This window comes from Peromyscus californicus, unplaced genomic scaffold (genome assembly GCF_007827085.1).
Source record: "Peromyscus californicus insignis strain IS unplaced genomic scaffold, ASM782708v3 Scaffold_24__1_contigs__length_46423439, whole genome shotgun sequence".
In the NCBI taxonomy this organism is placed as follows: Eukaryota; Metazoa; Chordata; class Mammalia; order Rodentia; family Cricetidae; genus Peromyscus; species Peromyscus californicus.
Genome location: NW_026294535.1, coordinates 8,031,654 through 8,054,725, shown reverse-complemented (window position 1 = coordinate 8,054,725; position 23,072 = coordinate 8,031,654). Strand labels below are relative to the sequence as shown.

Genomic DNA, 23,072 nt, shown 5'->3' with positions numbered 1-23,072 from the left:
GAAACTGAGTTTTTCAGATTCAATATCTGCCAAACACTGCAAGAGACGTTTTCAAATTCTCTATCAAGGGAACTATCTCTGTATTTTGTAAGTGATATGTGGTGTTTTAGTAAGTGAACTGAAAATCTTGCTCCTGCTTTCTTATAGTTGTGGAGATTGAAGGGCCTTGTGTATATTAGCCAAGTACTCTATTACTGAACTCTGTCTCAGTTGACAAATTGTATTTTTCTGAAAAGTCTTCGTCCACTATTGAAGCTGCATTTTTTTGTAGTGAGTATACCACGGATTTATGTCATTATTAAGTATTACCTTTTAAACCTTAATAATATACATTGAGGTACCAATCTAGTATATTGCATTATGTTAATTTTCTTTTTTTTTTTAATTTTGAGGCAGGATCTTGCTATATAGCCCAGGCCTTGAAATCTTAGACTTACTGTCTCAGCTCCCCAAGTGTTAGAAGGGTTCAAAACAACACAGATTTATTGTCTTGTAGTTTGAAGATAAAAAGACAGAGTTTTAATGGTGCTTATGAAAGAAGGTGTGGGCAAGGCTGTATTACTTCTCTCCCTCAGAAAGAGACCTCTTTGCCTTTTCCAGTGCCCAGGAAGCCCCTGCATTCCTTGGCTCCTTCCCTCCTCACAGCCTTAGTCTAGCATCTCAGATCTCTGACGTTTTCCCATCATGACCTCTCTTTGCCTCCTATGACTGGCCTTTCCTCAACCCTCTTTTACGGACTCTTGGGATTACATTCGTTACATCTGGATCATCTTTCATCTCAAGGTCTTTTATCTGTCTGCAAGGTTCTTTTTGCCTTGTCCCAGCAGATATTTTTTGCAGGCTCTGGGCAATAAGGACCATCTCTGGGTACCATTTGTCTGTCTGGTACAGATTACGGTATAATAAACACGTATACATGCAGAGGGGCAGTCATGTACATCCTTGAGTATCACAGTGGTCAGAGTCCTTGCCCCTTTGTGCGACTATTTTGTCCTGCAATCTTGGAACTCTGCCTGCCCTCCAGACTTAGTCATTTGCTTTTCTTAGTGAGCCCTCTGCCTTAACAGCTCACGTCACTTGCAGGTACTTCGGAACAGTCAAAAATCCTTGCCAAACTCAGAACCTCTCTCTTGGCCTGTGAATCAGGATGTAGAACTCTCAGCTACTTCTCCAGCACCACGTCTGCCTGCATGCAGCCATGCTCTGCTGCGTGGTGATAATGGACTGACCTCAGAAACTCTAAGCAAGCCCCCAGTTAAATGCTTTCTTTTCTAAGAGTTGCCTTGATTGTTGTGTCTCTTCACAGCAATAAAACAGTGACTAAGACAGAAGTATATGTAAATTCTGTTTGTATCTGTGGGGGAGACACTTGTGAATACCTGTTCAGTCAGTGTTATCTGGTATTAAACTACTTTTGGGGCTTCCTAGCTCTTCTCGTTTCAGATTGCGCTCCCTCTCCTGGGGAGGCTCCCTATGCTGCCTCACTGTTCCTGTGTTCCTTTCCCTCAGTTCTTTTTCTTACATCTCCAGCCACATGCATTTCATTTTCTGCTTTTCTCTGCTCAACTCAGTTCTGTTTTACCCCTGTATCCCTTTATCCCCAGGGAGCTTTTTAAAACTCTGAGTGAGATCATGCCCCCACTCCTGCATTAACACTGTTTAGTGGTTTCCTGCTGCATCTAAAGTGAAATCTAATTTTCCCAACACTGCCTGTGTGGTGGGGCCACTCTCCAACATTATTCTAAGCCGCATGTTCCCCATCCTTCAGCCACTGTGTTTCTGTAAGTTTTTGGAATGCGTCATACTTTCTTCATACGGGGTCTTTGTTATAGCTGCTCCCTATGCACAGAACCCTTTATCTTTTCTTGGCTAGACTGTAGCATGAATCTTAAAAGTTCTTATTAATAAAATCAAACCTGAGCCAGGTATTGGGGTGAACTGGAAGATCAGAGAACCAGCACAAGCCACAGCTACCTCACCTCACCGGATCCTCAGCTGGTCTTGTTTCCTCAGACTGGAAGCATCTGTGTCCTCATCCCAATGGCTCTCAGCTGAACTGCTGCTCGAAAGTCTGAAGCTTAACTAACCAAATGCTTAACCAGCCAAATGCTTCTAGTTTCTGGTCCTCACGCCTTATATATCTTTCTGCTTTCTACCACCACTCCCTGGGATTAAAGGCTCGCATTCTGGGATTAAAGGCGTGAGTCACCATGCCTGGCTGTTTCTAATGTGGCCTTGAACTCACAGAGATCCAGAGGGATTTCTGTCTCTGGAATGCTAGGATTAAAGGTGTGAGTGCCACCATTTTCTAGCCTTTGTATCTAGTGGCTATTCTGTCTCTGACCCCAGATAAGTTTATTAGGGTGCACAATATTTGGGGGAACACAATACCACCACACTAGATGTAATATTACTATTCTTCAGATTTATGCTTTTCTTACAGGAAAATTATTTCATTCAATTTAAGTCTAAAGTAGGACCCTGATATTTTCTCTTGAGAGATTCTGTTCTTTGCTGTCAAAACATTGCATGGTTTAACATCATACATGTATTTGTCTACTTTCCATTTCAGTCTCCTCCAGTGGGGTTTGTTATTAGCTCTGTAAAGGCAGTAATATGGTCATCACATTATTCTTATTTATGGTAACTAGTTCAGTAAAGTATGAATATGGTCAAACATCAATAGATGTTTATTGAAGACATGAATGTGTGTATGTCACACGAAACAGGATATGTCCTGAACAGTGACCGAGAAATAAGGCTAAATGGAGCAAAGAATCTGTGTTTAAAATACCAATTTATGGCCGGGCGGTGGTGGCGCACGCCTTTAATCCCAGCACTCGGGAGGCAGAGCCAGGCGGATCTCTGTGAGTTCGAGGCCAGCCTGGGCTACCAAGTGAGTCCCAGGAAAGGCGCAAAGCTACACAGAGAAACCCTGTCTCGAAAAACCAAAAAAAAAAAAAAAAAAAAAAAAATACCAATTTATGGGCGGAGGACATGGCTCATAGTAAAAATACTTTCTTTGCAAGGATAAGGACTAGAACCCATATAAAAGCAGGGCTTGCTTGCGCATGTCCATAACCCCAGCATGGTGAAGTAGAGACGGGCGAATCCTATGAGCTTCCTGACCAGCCAACTTGCCTAAAATGGAGAGCATCCAGTTCAGTGAGAGACCCTGTCTCAAGGTACCAAGGCAGAGTGAAGGGCGTGGACATTTGATGACCTGCGGTGGCCTCTGCATGTGTGGCCTCTTGTGCATACACGTACATTGCACATTCCACAACTTTATGAAGACTTATTCTAGCAAAGAGAATCCTAGGTTGCGTATTCTGACTTCAAGTTTTGATGTGGCTTTTATTTTCATTTATAACCATACATTTGTTAGCAAAAGTAACCTTCTAAGTTATATTTAATGGTGTTTGAATTCTGTTGGTCTTGTCTTACCTTTTTAATTTTGTTAAATGGACTGTAATTCTGTCTCATAGGTTTAATATCAGTCATTTGCTAAGTGCTCCTAAGCCAGGTACTTTCTATGTGTCATTTCATTTCATTTTTTTTTGGGGGGGACACCTTTAAACTTTATTCTCTAGCTTTTTTATGTTTCCTCATTTTATTTTTATAACAGCCATCTGAGGTCGTGATTGTGATACCCTGTTTTTCTGATAAACTTTTAGGTTCCAAGAAGTTAGCTATATCACAGTCATATAGCTGATTTATGTTGGAGCAGGACTTGAATCCAGATGAATCCAATACCTTGGACTTAGTATGTACTTTAAAATATATGAGAAATATTTGGTATAGGTATGGCATTTCTATTTTCTCTGCTAACATCTAGGAAACATTTTAAGAATTTTAAAGCTAAAAATTTAAAATTTTTACATATATCAGGAATACTATATTCTTCAAATATTATTTTAGAAAAAGACATTAAAATGGCAAGGCTTTTTGACATACATTGCAGGTGTACAGACTAATAGAAAAATGCCACTCCTTTACTGCTGTTCCAGCTTGGCACTGGTCATATCTTTGCGGCTCACATGTATGGGCAGTCATGGGGTGGCTGAGTGCGGAATGGATTTGTGGGTTAGTAGCAAACCCCGCCCCCCTCGCCAAAGAATCTTACCTTGTTTGCCATTTTGCAGCTTTCCCTAGTTGATGCCAGATTTCTGTGTCATGGGACTTAAGTCCTTCCTATCAATCCTATAGTGTGGGAGAGGAATGTAGTGTGTTGTGGTTCAGAGCCTGCAGCCCTGGGAAGGAATGCTCCATGGAGTGCTTTTCTGTCGTATAGTCTGAGGTCAAAGTTACAGAAGAGCCTTAAGAAAAATAATTGCAAGGATCTCACTATTTCTTTCTGGAGTGAGTGGGTCGGGCTCAGTCCTGGTCAAGTTGCATGTGGAAGACATATCCTGTTTCTAACATTTTCCCTGGAGTTTCAAAGCTTTATGTTTGCTTGTGAAAGACTCCCATCAGGATCAGGGTGCAGTTTGAACTTGGTCACGTGAGAGTTCTTGTTTTGTTTTTACTCAACCGGAAGGGGGTAAAAGTCCGACAATCAAAAAGTCCTGTTAACGCTGGTAGAAAATCCAAGTCAGCTTCCCCAGTAAGACAGGAAGGAAGAAAGAGAAAAACTAGTGTGCCCCCAGGAATTAAGTGCACCCCAGGATCGAGGTGCACCCCCAGAATCGAAGTGCACCCCCAGGAACAAAGTGCACCCCCAGGAACAAAGTGCACCCCCAAGATCACAGTGCACTCCCAGGAATGAAGTATACCCCCAGGAGTAAAGTGCACCCCCAGGAATGAAGTGCACCCCCAAGATCAAAGTGTACCCGCAGGATCGAAGTGCACCCCCAGGAACGAAGTGTTGTTGCTTCAGATTGAGGCTGAGACTCAGGGGAACCTAGAAATAAGGAAGACAGGATAAAATGAGGAAAGGGAGATTGAGGTTGTGGTACGGACCAGAGTTGGGCTGACCAAGCAGCTACTCTTGGATGTGTAACTGGCTTACAAGAGGAGTGTGAAGAGCTAGATTTTGTGTGTGTGTGTGTGTGTGTGTGTGTGTGTGTGTGTGTGTGTGTGTGTGTGTAAATGTATTATCTGTATGTATATAAATATAACACACATACACACACACACACACACACACACACACACATACACATATATACATACATACACACTGGTCTCTACATCCGGAATGTAGTGAGTGCTCATTAAGTGCCTGATTAACTGATTTAGTCTGGACAGTTTATAAAAGTTCTCCCCTAAATAAGTAGTGTACATAATAGCTTTTCATAGCTGAGGATCTGTTACAACTTACCCGAGTACTGTTTATTACAAATTAGCTAATTCCTTTACTGCTGTACCATGGGTTGAGCCCAAGGCTTTGCATATGCTGGACAAGTGTTCTGCAGCTGAGCTGTCCCTAGCTCTAAAGAAGCATTTTTAGAGGTAATGCGGGTGGTTATGTTTCTGCCATTTCAGGAGTGCTGTCTGTTGTTCAAGAAGAATTCGAAAACATATGACTTTTGCTGAAGTTCAAGTGATTGTTGTGCACAAATTCTTCATTTCCTTCATAAAACGAATTTTGTTGAATTTTCCGTAAAAAGTGCAGCTGCTGAACATTCCTGTGACGGCTCTTTTGTGAATGTGCCACTGTTCTGGGTGTGCACACGCCTTATAATTGCAGCCTTCTTTTGTTGGTGGTCGGCAGCTCCAACTGTTAGAGCTCTTGTCTGATTATGTGGAACTTCATTTTAATGGGAGCAGCTTCTTTGCTGCGTTTTTAAGAAATGGTCTCGGAAGCTTCACACTGTGGACCTTTGTTGGGGACAAAGGGTTATTTATGCTAAAGGAAAATGTATTCCCCCCTGAATTAGCTGGTGGGAAGCCTAACTGGCTCATTAGCAATGCTCACTTGTGCTTTGGCCTTTTCTGTGGCGGAGGGAAGGAAAACTGAAGTCAGAAAGGGCAGTCTGTGGTCTTTTGCCTTCTGCAGAGAAAATGCGCTGTAACGTTAAGCTCTTCGGCTAGCTTTAGCTCAGGTTCCCCTCGGTGCTTAGAGCGTGCGGTGTGTAGAGTAGCACTGTGCAGGAGATGTGTGCGGGGGAGCTCGGGGGAGGGCATAACCTTGGAAACAGGTAACGGTTGAGTCTTACAAACAGTTCATAATTTTCTCTGAAAGTCTTCTAGTGGTAGTTTCTGATAAAAATAGAGCACGTTACGCTGCCGTAGACAAGCAACAAACCTATACTTTTATGTAGTCGATATTCTTCTGTCTTCAAGCCCTTCCACTTACTTTCTCCCCGAAAAACACATTAAAGAGTGTATTGATCTCATTTAATTTATTAAAGCTGATCTTTCCTTTGTAGATTTCAAGAACAGCGCTTCGGAGCCAACACTGCTGTTCCTTTTGTTTTTGACAAAGTCTCACAGGAAGGTATTGAGTGTTTTTAATTCACAGTTGAAACTGATAGTTACCTTTACTATCTTGTTACCTAGCGGGAAAAGCTTACGGCTAAGCATGTGATTTATAAAGTCCATCTGACGCATAAAGATATGATCACTGCGAAGAGATAAAAGATGCTTGAGTTTCGGTATCGGTTTTGAGGGGTTATATTTACGTCACTTTTGCAACTTGTGGGAGGCTGTTCTGTGAAGCACGTTTGTCATGAGTTCTGCCTCACTGTGCAGACATTGGAACAGTTGCTTTGATTATTAGTGCCCGGGACAATGTATCAAAGTGTTTCAGGTTTTTCTCCTTAGAGTAACAAGTGCCCTTATGGAGGCAGAAGCAAGAGTCCCTGAGTTCCTCATAGTTTTCTAGCCAGATGACAGTGTCTCAGGTGTTGAGTCAGAGGGAGCGCTGGGTGGTGGTGGCATACGCCTTTATTTAATCCCAGCACTCGGGAGGCAGAGGCAGGCGGATCTCTGTGAGTTCGAGGCCAGCCTGGTCTACAGAGCGAGTTCCAGGACAGTCAGCAAAACTACACAGAGAAACCTTGTCTCGAAAAAACAAAACAAACAAACAAAAAACAAAAAAGAGGGAGTAAAGCACATTCCTGATTCTTGTAATTTGGGATTTGAGGGAGTAGGGGCTCTGCAATCATCTGCATGCTAATGCCTTCGTCTCTCTCCAGAATATTAGTTTCATCTCAGTGGAGATGACTATGCAGCCTGCAATTCAGGTAAGTTTTCTTCTTGTAGAAGATGAATATAAATTACGAATTGATATTATTGATTTAGTTCTTTTCATAGCATGAGTTTTTTTTTTAACACTACATTTTAACAATAGGCATACTGCATTTTGACTTTTTAGCTCCCAGATTTTAATTTTGAGTTTGACTTGTGCTAGATCTTTGAAAGAATCAGAAGTATTTGGGGGCTGGTAGGTCAACCTGGTGAAAATAAGTAGAATGTTTTTAGAGTCTCCCCTCATTAGATCATGGGACATGTTTGCAGTTGAGGGAACGGCAGTACAAAACAAATACAAGATGTAATTCTTAGGTAATTATACATATGCTTTAGAAATGACCCTGTACCTGACTGTGTGTTAAAACCGAAATTAAAATGAGTAGGGCTTTTGTTTTGTCTTCTTCTTGTTGTTGTTTGTTTGTTTGTTTGTTTTGTTTGTTGCTGGGTGAAGCCAGCTGTAGGGAATCACAGAAACCATGATAGTCTTAACATTTAAATGATTTTCAAAGTTGATGTTTGCTGTATTTTTTGCCTTTCTTTTGTTTTCTTTCTTTGGTTCTTAATAGAACAATGAAATGTTAATTTAAAGGCAAAAGTCACAGTGAACCTTTATCTAGAAAGATGCAGTCAGCTGGGAATAAACACACTGGAAAGTCAGAACTTAGGAGTCAGTCACAGCTTAGTTCCGATCCCACATCTGTCAGTCTCAGGAGGGAGAGTCTGGTGAATCACCTGGAAGGTAGGGGGAGGGTGGTAATTCACATTCTGCAGGGTAGCTGGGAATCAGTGAGATAGACAGCATATGGGGAGAACTGCCCAGTCGCATACTGCCTAGTGGCCCTTCAGGAGTTTGTTTCTTTGGTAATCCTTTCTCTAACATATGTTTATATCTTACCAGAGGCGATTGGAAATGGGCTTTTCTTTTTTCCCTTTATAGTTTGTCTGCACAAGTTCAAGCCAGACAAAAACCCCAGGAAAGAGAAGGGAAGTGCTCATGAAGACCCACCATAGCCAGAAGCTATGGTTGTTATCTGCTGGGAGAGGGACTATCACTTTGCTCAGTGTAGAAACGGGTGTATAAACGGCACTCCAAGGCAGACCTCCCACTCACTAGTAGTTGAACAACAGAAGTCAGACTTCCTGATTTTTTCTCCTGTGACGTTTTGATCCGTCATCCTTGGAGTGATGTTTGGCTGTCTGTGGTCAGATCCTAAGGTTCATTTCCCTCCCACTCCATACTTGTTCCTTTCTCTAGCAGTGGGGAAACGACCTACCATTCACTAACTCTCTCTGTGTGTGGACTCACTTTTACTGTGGCTGCACCTTCTCCCTGGTAGAGACACACAGTTCACTTGACTTGGAAGCTATCTACAGGTTATCCTGTTTTACCTCAGTAGAGCCCTTCATATCCAGTTCAGAACCAGACACCTTACATAGGGTCACCTTATGCATCCCTTAGGATCCTGCTGTTCACATTCCAAGTTGCCTCCCTTGAATAACTTCTGCTCACCTCACTCAGGCTCTAACACCCCTCTTGAGGACAAGAACCATTTGTACTCCTTTAAAAAAGTGACTTCATGATTGTTTTTTTCATAATTTGCACAATTGAATCTTTCCTATAAACAGTCTGAAAGCAAATCTGTTTATATTTCAACTATTTTCAAGTGTTGACTTGTTAGTATATTTATGGAATTTTATTCTTATTTTTTACTTTAAATTATAAGCAATTATTTTAGGCTTTGCAGGCCAGTAGGCAAAAATTGAGACTGTTAGATGGGTACTTGTATAGCAACCATTTTAAAATGTTTTAAGGCCTGGGTGGTGGTGGCGGCGGCGCATGCCATTAATCTCAGCACTTGGGAGACAGAGCCAGGTGGATCTCTGTGAGTTCGAGGCCAGCCTGGGCTACAGAGTGAGATCCAGGACAGGCACCAAAACTATACAGAGAAACCCTGTCTCGAAAAAAAAAAAGTTTTAATTGTAGGTCATAAAAAAATACAGATAAGACAAATTTGCTTGGACTGTAGTTTGCCATTCTATTGCTTTAATCAAAATATTTAGAAAAAAATTTAAAGATAGCATTGTAGGGGATGGAGTGATGGCTCAGTGGTTAAGAGCCCATACACTCCTACAGAGGACTTGAGTTTGGTCCTGGAACCCAGGTCAGGTGGCTCACAGCTACCTATAACTGCAACTCCAAAGGATCTGACGCCCTCTCCTGGCCTCCATGGGCACTGATACTAATATGCACAGACCCACAGACACACACACACAAAATTAAAAATAATCAAATAGATATCTAAAACATGACAATTATGATTTGAAGTTTGCAGATGCCATTTATGCGTTCATCCACGGATCCATTCAACAGATGTTTGTTGAATCTGCTGTCTGTCAGGGCCAGTGCTAGTTGTTACAGACGTGTGTTTTGTGAGGCAGGTGTCGTTAACCCATTTTATAGCTATGATGTGGGGATTCCGGTTTAACAAGTGGAGAAAAAAAGTACTATTTGTTGAATTGTTTTCCTCTGGACTCTACAGCAGAACTCATTCATTAATTTAGTGTCCATTGACATTGACCACTGTGTTAAATATTGAAAACATTCGGAATAATCCAATTTGCTTCTGATTTATGTATTTCTATGAGATGATGCAGTTTTGCTTAGTCTGTATGGCTTATGCCTGCTTATGTAAACATGGACACATGTGGGTGGGTTATGGTGACTTTCCGAGAAGATTGGTGACTCTTAGCTATTTGGTGTTTTGTCCAGGTGTGGTTTGGGGAGGACCTACCTCTAAGTCCCAGGTGTCCCCTGACCCCCAGACACGGACCAGGACTGGCTGATGTCTGTCAGTATGACGAATGGATATCCGTGAGGCATGAAGCCACTCTACTGCCCATGCAAGAAGACCTCTCGATTTGGTTATCTGGCTTACTGGGTAAGGCTTGCGAAGACACTGATTTTTTTAATCCTCATTAAAGAAGTGATCGATTGTTCCAGATGCCAGGGATGTGCTAGTGAGTGACAGCCAGGCCCTTGTTTTCACAGTCTGCAGAGCTAAAAAGATACTCTCGCTCTCACCCTTGAACTGTAGGAAACTTGAAATTTGATTGAAGTGGTTAGTCTTTTTGAATAATCAATACTTTATGGTTAATTTTAATATATTTCAAAAATTATGTGTGTCTAATATTGATTTTTTTTGCTGATTTCTCCTATCATATATGATCTGTAAGGCTATAAATGGAAGATATAGTTAGTTATATAAAAATGAATACTGTTTCTGAAACACTGAGGGGTAGAAGCAAAGGAAATGTCAGTTGGAGAATTCCTGGCTTTACATTTTTTTACTCTATTCAAGATTATGATGAGTGTTCTGAGCTTTCTTTCTGGGGCAGGGGCGGGGCTGACATTTTGCTTTATGTATGTGTGGGTGTGTATGTGTGCATTTATGTGTATGCATGTGTGTGGTTACGGGTGTTGGGGGGCTGTGTTGTGTGTAACCACGTGCATGCTAGCTTTACTGGCCACAAGCTCCAGGAATCTGCCTGACTCTGCCACAGGCACACCAACACACCTCACTTTTATGTAGGTTCTGGGAACACAAGCTCAGGACCTCATACTTTACTAGTGAGCCTTCTCCTGAGTCCCTCAGATCACTTAACTATAGACGCTCATGTAGCATCCTGAGATTTTCATGAGAGGGAAAGCCTGAAGATGGCCTGAGGCCCTTGGAAGATAACCACACACTAAACAGCTACTCTAGTTTTGTCTCAGCTTGGTGATTGGAAAGATTTTAAAGTTGACAGTGTAAGAATGCTTTTAAAGAAGTTATTTTAGAGGCAGAAGTTGATATTCTCAGACTGCTTATTCTGATACTGTATTTAATCTTTAAATTGCAATGTAGTCCATCTTATTTATAAAGAACATATTTCCCGTGTACAAGTGATACCAATGTGCAGTGAATTTATCTCATATAAATTTACATGTATTTTTTCTGAACTTTATGCATCACAGATTTTTTTCTTTTGTGTTTGAGTTAACTGACATTGTTTTAATACACCTTTTTAAGGCTGGAAACTTAGTTTCATCTGTTATTTGTTTAGTTTTCTAGGTGTTATCTGATCATGTTTTAGTTGTAGCCACTGCTTTTGAATTTGCTGCTTCTAGATAGGTCTTAGTTTTAAAATCTGTTTTTAGGTATTGACATTAAGGCAGAAAGATTGTTGGAAGAACTTGATAATGGAGTGCTGTTGTGCCAATTAATTAATGTTCTTCAGAATATGGTCAAAGGATGCCACTCGGAAGAACCAGGGGTAAGTAAATATTGACCACGGTGAAGTTAATTGCTCATGCCTACTTTATTTGTTTGTTTTGCATTCTGACCACAGTTTGCCCTCCCTCCTCTCCTCCCAGCCCTCCACCCCCTCTGCCTCCTCGCCCCATCCCCTCTTCTGTTTCTATTCAGAAAAGGGTAGGCATGCCTGCTTCTTATTACCGCTATGTGGGTACATCGTATAACTGGCTGTAAGGCTTTGAAAACTGATTTAACTTTTTGTGCATTTGAAAAGCCATATTTGTAAAATAGAGTCAGTAACATTCACCTTGAGGCTTGGAAGGTGGCTCGGTGGGCACAGGGTTTGTCGCAGAACCCGAGGACCTGAGCTCAGATCCCCAGAACCCATGTGAAAAGTGGCTGTGGCAGCTTGCGTCTGTAATCCCAGTGCTGGCAGACAAAGACAGGCAGGTCCCAAAGGCTCCCTGCCCCACTAGTCCAACTAGTCAATGAGTTTCAGGTTCACTGAGAGACCTGTCTTAAGAAACAAATCTCCATGGGCATGCACACACGTGCGAACACAAACATGCACACCAGAAATAACAACAGCACAAATATTTGCCTTGCAAGATTTATTCGTGAATGTTCACTGATGTTAAGTCTATAGATGGTGTCTAGGATAGGGCCTGATATACTTACTATAGGTGATCTCCAGCAGCTAGATCCTCCACACATTGACAGTACCTTCCACAGGACTGCTATATGGTTACAGGAGAAAACAGTTTATGACAGTCTCTGCCTGTGCTGCCTAGTTTTATATCAATTTGACACGGGCTAGAGTCATCTGTAAGGAGGGAACTTCAATTTAAAAATGCCTCCGTAAGATCCTGCTGTAGGGCATTTTCTTAGTGATTGGTGAGGGTGCCATCCTTGGGCTGGTGGTCCTGTGTATAAGAAAGCAGGCTGAGCAAGCCATGATGAGCAGACCAGTGAGCAGCACCCGTCCATGGCCTCTGCATCAGCTCCTGCCTCCAGGTTCCTGCCGTGCTGTGCTGACTTCCTTCGATGATGGACAGTATCATACAGAAGTGTAATCCCAACCAACCCTTTGGTCATAGTGTTCTGTCACAGCAATAGTGACCCTAACTGAGACGACATCATCATCTTCTCCTTCTCCTTCCCCTCCTCCTCCTCCTCTTTCTCCTCCTCTGTAGTCTTCATCTGCTTCCTTAGTGGTAAACTTATAAATATTGGTGGAATATATAGCATTTTAAAAAGAGGAGTTTAAAGTGATGACTTGAAGTAGATTAGGTTTTCTTTCTTTTTATCAAATGTTAAGTGTTTGTGAGAGCTTGGAGCCTAGACATACTATTAGTTAAATATAAGGTGATACAGTTATTCCTGGAGGACAAGTGAGATATCTCTCTGTATGTGGATGCATACATGCACACATATGATTCCATATATGTAATATTGGAAGCAAAGTACACCCTTTGATATATAAAATTCTCTACTTCTAGGAATTCATTCTAAGAAAATAACAGATAGAAATAATCTGCTTATCAATAGAGAAGTTGTAAAAATTAATTGTGTCACCTAAACATTGGAATATTATATATTTATTAGAAATAATTATTTAAATATGTTCTTCTTAAGTCTTAAATATGACCACAACCTATCCAGTGTACATATGTTCAAAGTGCATGCACACCGAATTGTAGAATCCTATCTGTGTGGTACTTTCTAGGTACATATGCATGGCTTTGCAGAGAGAGATTTTATCAAAATGTCAGTGAGAGGGATTCATTTAATACTAATCATCTTTGTATTTGCTATATTTATTTGTATATTTTTGGTAATGATAATATATTTAGTATTTAATCATGCATGCAGGCTATTTCAGTTCTGCAAAATAATAGCACCCGGAAGGAGATGCGTAGATTTGGTAATAGGGGTTGTCTCCAGGGAGAGAGAAACCGGCAGTGATGGAGAAAGACCTGCTGTACCTATTGCATTAAAAACATCACTCTTAGGAATTGCCAAGTAAAAAGTAAAAGCAAAAGAACTCCCCTCTTCCCTGCCCCAACCCCCGAGGAATATCAGAATAGTCTGGAGCTAGACAGTTAAGAAAACAAAAGTAACAACTTAGGGTCTTATGAAACTTAGGTCATCAAAGAACCTGAATTTAGAATGGGCGACTGCTCCCATATTTTAGTCTCTTTAAAAAGAGACTCAGGGTAGCCTTTATGATTCTATGTGGGAAGAAGGAAGCAAAAATGAGTATTTGTTGATCTGTAGCATAGCGTAGTTTTGTATTTGAGTAGAACTGTGTGGAGAGAGACTGTCGATGCTTTGTAATTACCAGGCCGCCATTTAAATTATGAGAGTCTTGTGCTATTTTAAAAAGAAGATTAGAGAAGCTTGAGTCTACTGCTGATTTTGAGTAGACCATTTTCCCAAGCGTCTTTTTCTGGAAGATACTTAAAGTAAAAGAAGAAAGTCATTTTTGAAGATAATTGTTTTCCCTCCAAACTGTGTCGTCTGTAGTTGTAATGAACACTAATGAAAACGTCATTGATTCTTTTTTTCCCCTTTTTTTGGTAAATTGTCCTTATGTCTTTTCTAGAATTTTCCAATGAGAAAAGTGCCTTGTAAGAAAGATGCTGCGTCAGGTTCATTCTTTGCCAGAGACAACACGGCAAACTTCCTTCACTGGTGTCGGCATATCGGGGTTGATGAAACTTACCTCTTTGAATCTGAAGGTTTGGGTAAGTATTGTTGCTGTCAGAGCTTGTAGTGTTTATTAGGATGGGTTTGTGTCCCTCATCTCTAAATTTCCTTTCTAAATAGTGACTCAAAATGCCATATCACTTTTACTTACAAAATTAGTACTTCAGTTGTATATGAAATAGTTGGAGAATCAGATATCAATCAAATATAGTAGGCTTTTCACTTATGTTAATAGGCTTTGTATATCTAGCGTTTTCTGAGTTGGCTGCCAGAAGATTCTGTATTAATGTTCTACTAATACTTTCCTGAAGATGGACTCTCCCAGGTCTAAATTCCAACAATTCCTCTTTAACTAGATCATTATAGAAATAACAAGTGAAATGAGCTTATAATATTTGGATTTAATTGTAAATAATAGCTGCCATCTTTATTATCTAAAAAGAATAATTTGTTTTTTGACATTTCATTAAAGAAATCATGCTCCAAGCTGGGTGATGGTGGTGGCACATGGTTTTAATCCCAGCACTCAGGAGGCAGAGGTTCAAGGCCAGCCTGGGCTATAGAGTGAGGTCCAGGACAGCCAGGGCTACACAGAGAAACCCTGCCTTGAAACACGCACCCCTCCCCCCCTCAAAAAACTAATAAAATCGTGCTCCACTGAAAAATTGTCGATGTATTTTTCTGATTTTCTTAAGTCAGCAAATGCATCTATATGGCACTAACGGAGCATCTGACTGGCTGTTTTACACACACACGTTTCCAAGCATTTATAGGTGTGTATATGTGTACATAGGCATGTATAAAAATGCACATGCATGGAGCATATAATATTGTGATGAGAGAGCTACATTACAAAGAGGACACCGTATTCCTGGACAGAAGTTTTATCACTGGCACTGTTTACAGGCCCTGATTTATGGTGATGATTAAAAGCCAGCTGACTTCTAGTTGAATTTGTTAGTTTTAAAATTCTCCACCAACAGCGTGAAGTGTGATCTGCTCTTGGATTATCTGCAGCCTGTTGGTGCCTCTGGCCACCCCCTGCCCAGGATAGAATGGGATGCTGCGGTGCTGTGCCCTGAAGGCCAGCTGTGCCGCACCCAGGTGTGCTGATTGTTACTGACAGTGAAGCTGATTCAATGGCACATCCAGCTACCAGAGATCAAAGGGAGGAGGAAGTGCTTTGAATTCTTTCCTCTGTAGCTTATTCTTTCTGAAAAGCTCTGAGATTGCCATTTATTTTTTAAATGTAAAAGACATTTTCCAGCCGTGCTGAAGGGCAGTGTAGGACTAAGAAAAATACTGTCAATACCAGTAACTCATTTGTAGGCATTGAAGTGAGAGATATATATTTACATTTGCTTGGAACTCAGTGTAATTTTAAAAATTAAATATGCTATTTTAAGGTACTTAGGATTTTATAAAAATGGGTTTGAAATATTTCATGTTAAATTTCTTTATTTCTGTAGATTTAAACTGAAATAGAGGCCTTTGGTTGCTTTAAAAGCTAATCCTTTATACCAGGCATGTTGGTACACACCTGTAATCAAGGCCTGTTTTGAAGGAAACAGATTGTTTAGTGTATGTAATAGATGCTATGCACGCCTCGGAGAACAAGTGCCCTTTCTGTTGGTGGAATCAGTGTGTGGGCTCAGAACACACTGCACACATTAGGTTACGATTCCAGACTTCCTTAGGACTTCTTGAAAACTCCAGGGAAAACCATTTCCACAACTGTCTGATTAAGCCTGCTTTATTTAGACTGACCAGATGGCTGCCGACCCCTAAGATGGGGTTTCAGAGAGCAGGCCCCCCACTGGCTTTTCGGGTCCCTTTTATGGGGAAGGGTTAGGGTTTATAGTAAACAGCTGTTGAGATAATTGGGCTGTTAGCACCTGGACAGAAGAGTGGGGACTCAGGGCTGCCTGTGGGGTAGGTAAGTGTGATAGAAACCCCTGGACAGAAGAGGGGGGACTCGGGGCTCAAGGCTGCCTGTGGGGTAGGTAAGTGTGATAGAAACCCCTGGACAGAAGAGGGGGGACTCGGGGCTCAAGGCTGCCTGTGGGGTAGATAAGCGAGAACACATCATGTGGAAGGGAGTTGTCAAGGTGTCTGCTTAGACACATTTTTTGTAAGGCAATCACATATCACAGGTTCAGGAGTTTATCAAGGCAAAAGGGTCATCATGGGGCCACAAGTTTAGCATCGGCCTGGAATTACAGTTTCCAGGCATCATGTGGAAATAAACCAGGGTCCTCCAAAAGAGATCAGTGTTCGTAACTGCTAAGCCATCTCATCTCTCCAGCCTCAAATTAAAACATTTTAAGTTAAGTCGGGCGATAGTGGCGCATGCCTTTAATCCCAACACTCAGGGAGGCAGAGCCAGGCGGATCTCTGTGAGTTCGAGGCCAGCCTGGTCTACAGAGGGAGATCCAGGACAGGCACCAAAACTACACAGAGAAACCCTGTCTTGAAAAAAAAATTAAGTTTGTCTCTTTTCCTTACTTTTTTGTACTTTGTCATATCTAAATATTATTGCCTAACAAAGGCAGTGTGGATCTTTACCTGTTTATCTCTTACTGTCTTGAGGCCACAAACAGTGCAGTGTTGAATAAACTGGTGAGAGTGATACTGTTATCTTTAACCTGTCCTCAGGAGGAAGATTTTCCACCACTTACCTTTCATGGAAATGGTATTAGAATGTTACTAGCCATACGTTTTTTCCTGGATGCCTTATCAGATGGAGAAAGTTCCCTCTGGCCTCTTCATCTTTTGTGTCACATAGTCACGTGGTGTTAGATTCTTTCTGATTCTTTGGTCTGTGTGTTGTCCCCCTTTTTTGTGGTGTTAAGACCCCTGTTTCTATTACTTACCTTGGTTGATTTTCATATATTGAACTATTTGCGTTCCTGACATAAATCTCACCGTCTCCTTGCATGTAGTACTTTCTGTATGCTGCTGGGTTTTGTTGACAGTGTTGTCAGAGATCATTAAGTCACATCTTGTGAGGACTTAGGTTTTAGTTTTCTTGTGATACCGTCCTCTTCTGACTTTGTTTTGAAGATAACGATGCATCATAGAGTAAGTAAGAAATTGCTGCTTCCTGTCCTTGTAAAGTTTGAGAAACACACCGTTCAGAGTAAACTTGAAGTGACATGTCTCTTCTAGCAGCAGCTCCTGTGGAGTGATATGTCATATACTGTGCTGGGGAGAGGGCAGAGGTCATCATCAAGGGTCTTCGATATTCTCCACCTTATTGTTGGGGCGGGGTTTCTTGCTAAACCTGGAGCTCATCGATTCATCTAGATCAGATGGTCATTGAGCTTCAGGAATATTCTGTCTCTGTCTTTCCCAGCACTGTGGTTACAGATGTGTGCCCCCATACATGGCTTTTGCCTGGGTTCGAGATATCTGAGCTCATGTCCCAATGTCTGTGCAGGAAGAACTTTGGACCGAGCCATCTCCCAGCCCTTAACACAATTTAGTGCTACTAAATCCATAGGTTTCAGTCTGAAATGCTAAACAAGTAAATGTCCTTGGCCACTGCCCATTCTCTTTGTGCTCGCTAGTTTATTTTTAATGCAGAGGAAATTGCTGTGGTGACAGTAAAAATGTCTTTTCTGAGTCTTGTCCAGACAAGTAAGCCTGTTGTCTGCAGTATTCTTTCCTTTGGCTCTCTCCTAGGCCAGAATGTATTTCCCAGTTTTAATCTGATTCTAAAAACATATGGTCTTATTTTTTCCCCAGTTTTACATAAAGACCCCAGACAGGTGTACCTTTGTCTTCTTGAGATTGGTCGGATTGTGTCAAGGTACGTATTTCTCAGTATTTCAGCATGTCAACATCAAAAATACCTTCAAGCAACTTAATTTGATCGTAGTTTCTATCCCGAAAGAATACGCCTCTTGATGAAAATGAAGTACCCGATTTTCTGTCCTGTCTCTTTCTGTCTTTATTTATATCTGCATGTGCACGTGTCAGCATTTGCTTTCTTCATTTACCTTGCTTTTTCATTTCATACGAAATTGGGAAAATGCTACTTAAAATTTTCAGATCAAGAATAGGGTAAAAATGGGTAATTTCAAGCAGTTCAAAGCAAATCAAGTCCCATTTGGTGAGAAGTCTGAGGCTTTGTGTCCCCCCTGCCTGCATCAACCCTGTCCACCCACCAGCTTGTTTTTAAGCTGCCTTTCAGGACTCCAAAAAAAATCTTGAAATATCACATAACCCAGATATATGCTATGTTATAGAGATTATAGTCTGGATTTGGGGCAATCTGAAACATTAAAAAAGACCTCTTCCAGCTGAGTGATGGTGGTGCATGCCTTTAATCCCAGCACTCAGCAAGCAAAGGCAGGTGGATCTCTGTGAGTTTGAGGTCAGCCTGGTCTACAAAGCGAGTTCCAGGACAGCCAGGGCTACCCAGAGAAACCCTGTCTCAAAAAAACAAAACAAAAAGCCCAAAAAACAAAAAAGAACTTCCAGCTGTCCCTGTGAATCAGTTTGTAGGGAAGAGTCATGCAGACTTCGCTCCAGAGTAAAACATCCCCTGTTTTGACTGTTTGATCTGCAGAGATGTAGTTGGTACACATTGCATGATCGGATTTCCTGGCTTGTTTTCAGATATGGAGTTGAGCCACCAGTATTAGTGAAACTCGAGAAAGAAATTGAGTTAGAAGAGACGCTGCTTAATACCTCGGGGCCTGAAGAGTCCATCAACATCCCCAAATCTTGCTGTCAGCATGAAGAACTACACGAGGCTGTAAGTAACTCCTTTGTGGACTATGCCACCTGAAGGTTTACAGTTTTATGTATTTCTAAATTGCTGCTGGAAATACTGTGTATAGAAGAAAATGGTTTCTATTCAGAATATACGCCAGTTACTAATCTGCACTCTGATGAGTTCTGAGAGTATGTACGTGAAGAGTGGCAGCTAGAGGCTGTGAGAAGTCCATGGTCTTGTCTTTGTTTTTTAAATATAGCATTATAGTCTGACTTGTAAATAATAAAGGGATTGCTTTGTTGGTCGTGTATTGTGTTTGTTTTACGGTACTAACCCAAGCACGAAGGGACGAGAGTTTCAATTTGAACACACTAGTGAGCAGTGGAGCAAAAGGAGCAAATGTAAGCCGCATTTAGGAAGGAGAATTGACAGGACTTGATTAGTGACTGGGAGGGAGAGAGAAGTCCAAGGTGGTTGGCGAGGTTGAGTAGACGGTACACAGGTACTGGGAGGCTACAGGCGGAAGAAGGTTGCGAGGGAGAACCGGAGGGGTTTTCTGAACATCGTCCCTAACAGACAATATGCAGACTTTTTAATATGACAGGCCGTGTCCTGATGGTCTTCTCAACAGTACCTGTTCCTTCTGTAGAAATTACTAGAATCATATTCCTTTAGGCTCTAGTTCAGTGGTTCTCAACCTTCCTAATGCTGTGACCCTTTAATACAGTTCCTCATGTTGTGGTGACCCCCAACCATAACATTATTTCATTGCTACTTTAAAACTGTAATTTTGCTACTCTTATGAGTTGTAATGTAAATATCTGTGTTTTCTGGTGGTCTCAGGCAACCCCTGTGAAAGGCTCATAGAAAGCCCAAAGGGGTCACAACCCATGGGTTGAGAACCACTGCTCTAGATCTCCTTCAATGACTAGTATAAATGATGGAGGTGGACAGAAAAAAACATTTTACACTTAGTGTAATTTAGAATAACTAAAAGATTTGTGGCATTTTAAAGAAAAGTTTAGTGTACAGAATTACTTAATAATAAGAATAAATATTTAGTAATGCTAATTTTCTTGTTAAATGTAGTTTTCTTTGATAAATCACTCAGCTTGGGGCCTGGAAAGCAGTTGGTCAAGTACCTCGGCACAAACGTGAGAAACTGAGCTCAGATCTGCAGCACCCATGTGAAAACTAGCTGTGCTGGTCTGTGTTTGTAATGCTAGTGCAGGGACTCGGGCAGAGACACACAGTTCTCCGGAGCTCACTGGTCCACCACTCTAGCTAGTTGGTGAGTTCTGGTCCAGTGAGAAACTCTGTCTCAAAAAATAAGGTGAATGAAGAAGAAGACACATTTGCTGTAGACTTCTTGTCTCCACATACATGAGTGTGCACACATGTGTGTGCACTCACATGTATGTGGACATACACACAAAACATGCACTTTTATATGTCACACTGACACATACATGCATACACACAAAATAAAATAGAATAAATGTTCAGGTTACCTTGTAAGACAGATTAAGAATATGTCAGTCTGAAAAAGCTTTTATTAGGCCAAACATATTTACTTTTATATTATTGATACATTTGATGATTATAATTATCAGAATGGGAAGCAGGAATAATATTGTAGATAAAAATTATTTAAATTTTCATGAAACCTTAAAGAATGATAATTAATGGAAACTGAAAGAAATATGATGGGTGATGTTGCTCTGTATGCTGTGAATATGTTGCTCTGATTGGTTGATAAATAAAATGCTGATTGGCCAGTAGCCAGGCAGGAAGTATAGGCGGGATAAGCAGACAAGGAGAATTCTGGGAAGAGGAAGGCTGAGTCTGGAGACACCAGCCTGCCATCCAGGGAGCAGCATGCAATGGCACACAGGTAAAGCCACGGAATACATGGCAACATACAGATGAACAGAAATGGGCTCAGTTTAAGTGTAAGTGCTAGTCAGTGATAGGCCTGAGCTCGAGCAGTTTAATTAATATAAGCCTGTATGTGTTTACTTAGGTCTGAGCAGCCGTGAACTGGGCAGAACACAGGAAAACATTCAGCTACAGAAATATATTTTGTTAAATGAAAAATAATTTATTATATGAAGACAGTACATTTGATAAGAAAAACACTTTCAGTGGGCAAATGTTCAAACAAGAGTAAAGTATAATGTTGACATTTGGTAATTCAGGGAATAAGGTGAGAAGATAGTCACAAAATACCATTTTGTTTTAGTAGCAGAAGTTTTAAAAGTTGAAAAGTTGAAAGCTGTATAAATTGTGGTGAAACTAAACTTAAGAATTATTATTGTTAATGAAAACTCATGTATAATTTTGAAAAATCAAAATTAAGAGTTACAAACATACTCTATTTTTATTATAATTGAGTTCAGTAAAAAAACAAAAATGTTTATTTTACTATTATTTATAATGGTGGAAAATTTAAGTAACATACAAACCCTCCAGTAGGGCAAACTTGATAATTTAAAATTCAGTATTGTCACAGAATGATTGTTTTATGTGATTGCTATGACAATTATTAGGTAGCAGGGAGAAAATGCTGATTTTATGAAAAATATGTATACATAGACAAAAATATGGGAGTGAGGAGAATGAAAATAAGGCAATTTTGATGTAGATTAATTTCTTTAGCTATTTCCTTCAGTGTTAATTATGCAATAAATAGATATAGAAAAAAATCTTGTCCGTAGCTCATTACCTTTTGTAGACTCTGCTAGTACGGCTCTAGCATTGACAACTTCATATTGTTAAATGTAAGCACTTATTCGGATATTCTAATCAGGGAAAGTGAGTGGCTCAAATATCAGATCTGAAATCTTACTGGGAAAGCTAAAAACAAGCATACTTCTTTAAACATGTACATGTTATATTAATACATTCAATGTTCACCTATACATGGATATGATGTACAGATATCCTGGATTAATATTTAGCATATAGGACAATTACTATTTGATTGATTATGTTGGAGCCTGTTAAATATGCAAATAGAATTTTATAAACTTCAGAAATTTTTACAGAAAGTAATGGCTAACAGAAATGCCTCCTGTCCAGTTACTTTGGTTAACTAATATAAAAACGTATTCTACTAACTGTCAGCTTTACCAGATTTCAGTGTCTGTGGTATATATGAACATAGATGCATATGTACCAGTCCATGAGCAAGAGAAACCTTATTGAGTGACTTAGAGAGATCAATCCCAGTTGTTTACAAGCATATTTTCCTGTTACGTAAACAACATGGAAATTGATTCTATTAATGTTCTTATCAAGCCCTATGAATCCATAATTGTTAACTTACTTTTGGTAGATAATTAAGGCAATCATAAATTCCTCTTAGTGAGCAGATAAATTGGGCATATCTAAAGAGACTGTTTAAAACATTAGGCCTAAATTCAATTAAATGAATATATTTTGATATGCTTTGTATGATAAGTAATTGCAAAAAATAGTTACGACCTTTTTTGTTGTTTTGTTTTGAGATGGGGTCTCACTGTGCCACCCTGGTTGGCCTGGAACTCAGTATGTAGACAAGACTGGCCTTAATAGAGAACCCCAACCCCTTTTTCTCCTGAGTGTTGGGATTAAAGGTGGGCACCAGCATGCTATTTCCAGGCATGACCTCTTTTTTTCTTTTTTAAATGTAATTTGAGGAGAAAGCCCAATATTTATCTTAATGGCTGATGTGTAATGTTTTTCACTTGAAACGTATTTCAAAATATATCATCATTTAATCAATTTGTTTTATTTTCCTTGTTTAAAATGTAGAATGACTAAATTTCTTTTTTTGGTCACTGTAATTGTACCATTTTCTTGAGGCTTCTCTCAAGGTTCAGGGACCATTAGGGAAGGGAAGGTTCTTAGACTGTAAGATCCAGAGGTCATGGAGGAATACTGTGAAATAGTTCTGATACACTCTTGAACTCATAAGACATGCACCACAAGACCAAGCCAGTCAACATCCCAGCATGGATGGGCTAGGATCTCAACTAAGAAGCGGTTGGCATTTTATCCATATGGGGGTGGTGTCGGATTTCTTCAGGCATGTGGCCCTTGTAGGTTGTCCATGATCCAATGGATAACTTTGTACCCACTTATATATGGCAGCACTAATTGTACTCTGT

General features: G+C 40.5%; 1 protein-coding gene across 2 annotated transcripts in view; it reads left to right on the top strand.

Annotated features, from left to right (window-relative positions):
• Positions 1-23,072, top strand: part of Gas2l3 (growth arrest specific 2 like 3) — a 38,987-nt gene that overhangs the window by 7,145 nt on the left and 8,770 nt on the right. The window contains exons 2-8 of one of the 2 annotated variants that reach the window (XM_052753071.1): positions 6,372-6,439; positions 7,140-7,187; positions 9,965-10,133; positions 11,393-11,508; positions 14,095-14,236; positions 17,946-18,009; positions 18,822-18,960. In XM_052753071.1, the coding sequence (XP_052609031.1) occupies positions 7,164-7,187; positions 9,965-10,133; positions 11,393-11,508; positions 14,095-14,236; positions 17,946-18,009; positions 18,822-18,960 (654 nt within the window). In that variant the 5' untranslated portion in view covers positions 6,372-6,439; positions 7,140-7,163. Of the gene's footprint in view, positions 1-5,541; positions 6,440-7,139; positions 7,188-9,964; positions 10,134-11,392; positions 11,509-14,094; positions 14,237-17,945; positions 18,010-18,821; positions 18,961-23,072 lie in introns of those variants that run through there. The other variant, XM_052753072.1, reaches the window with a different exon arrangement.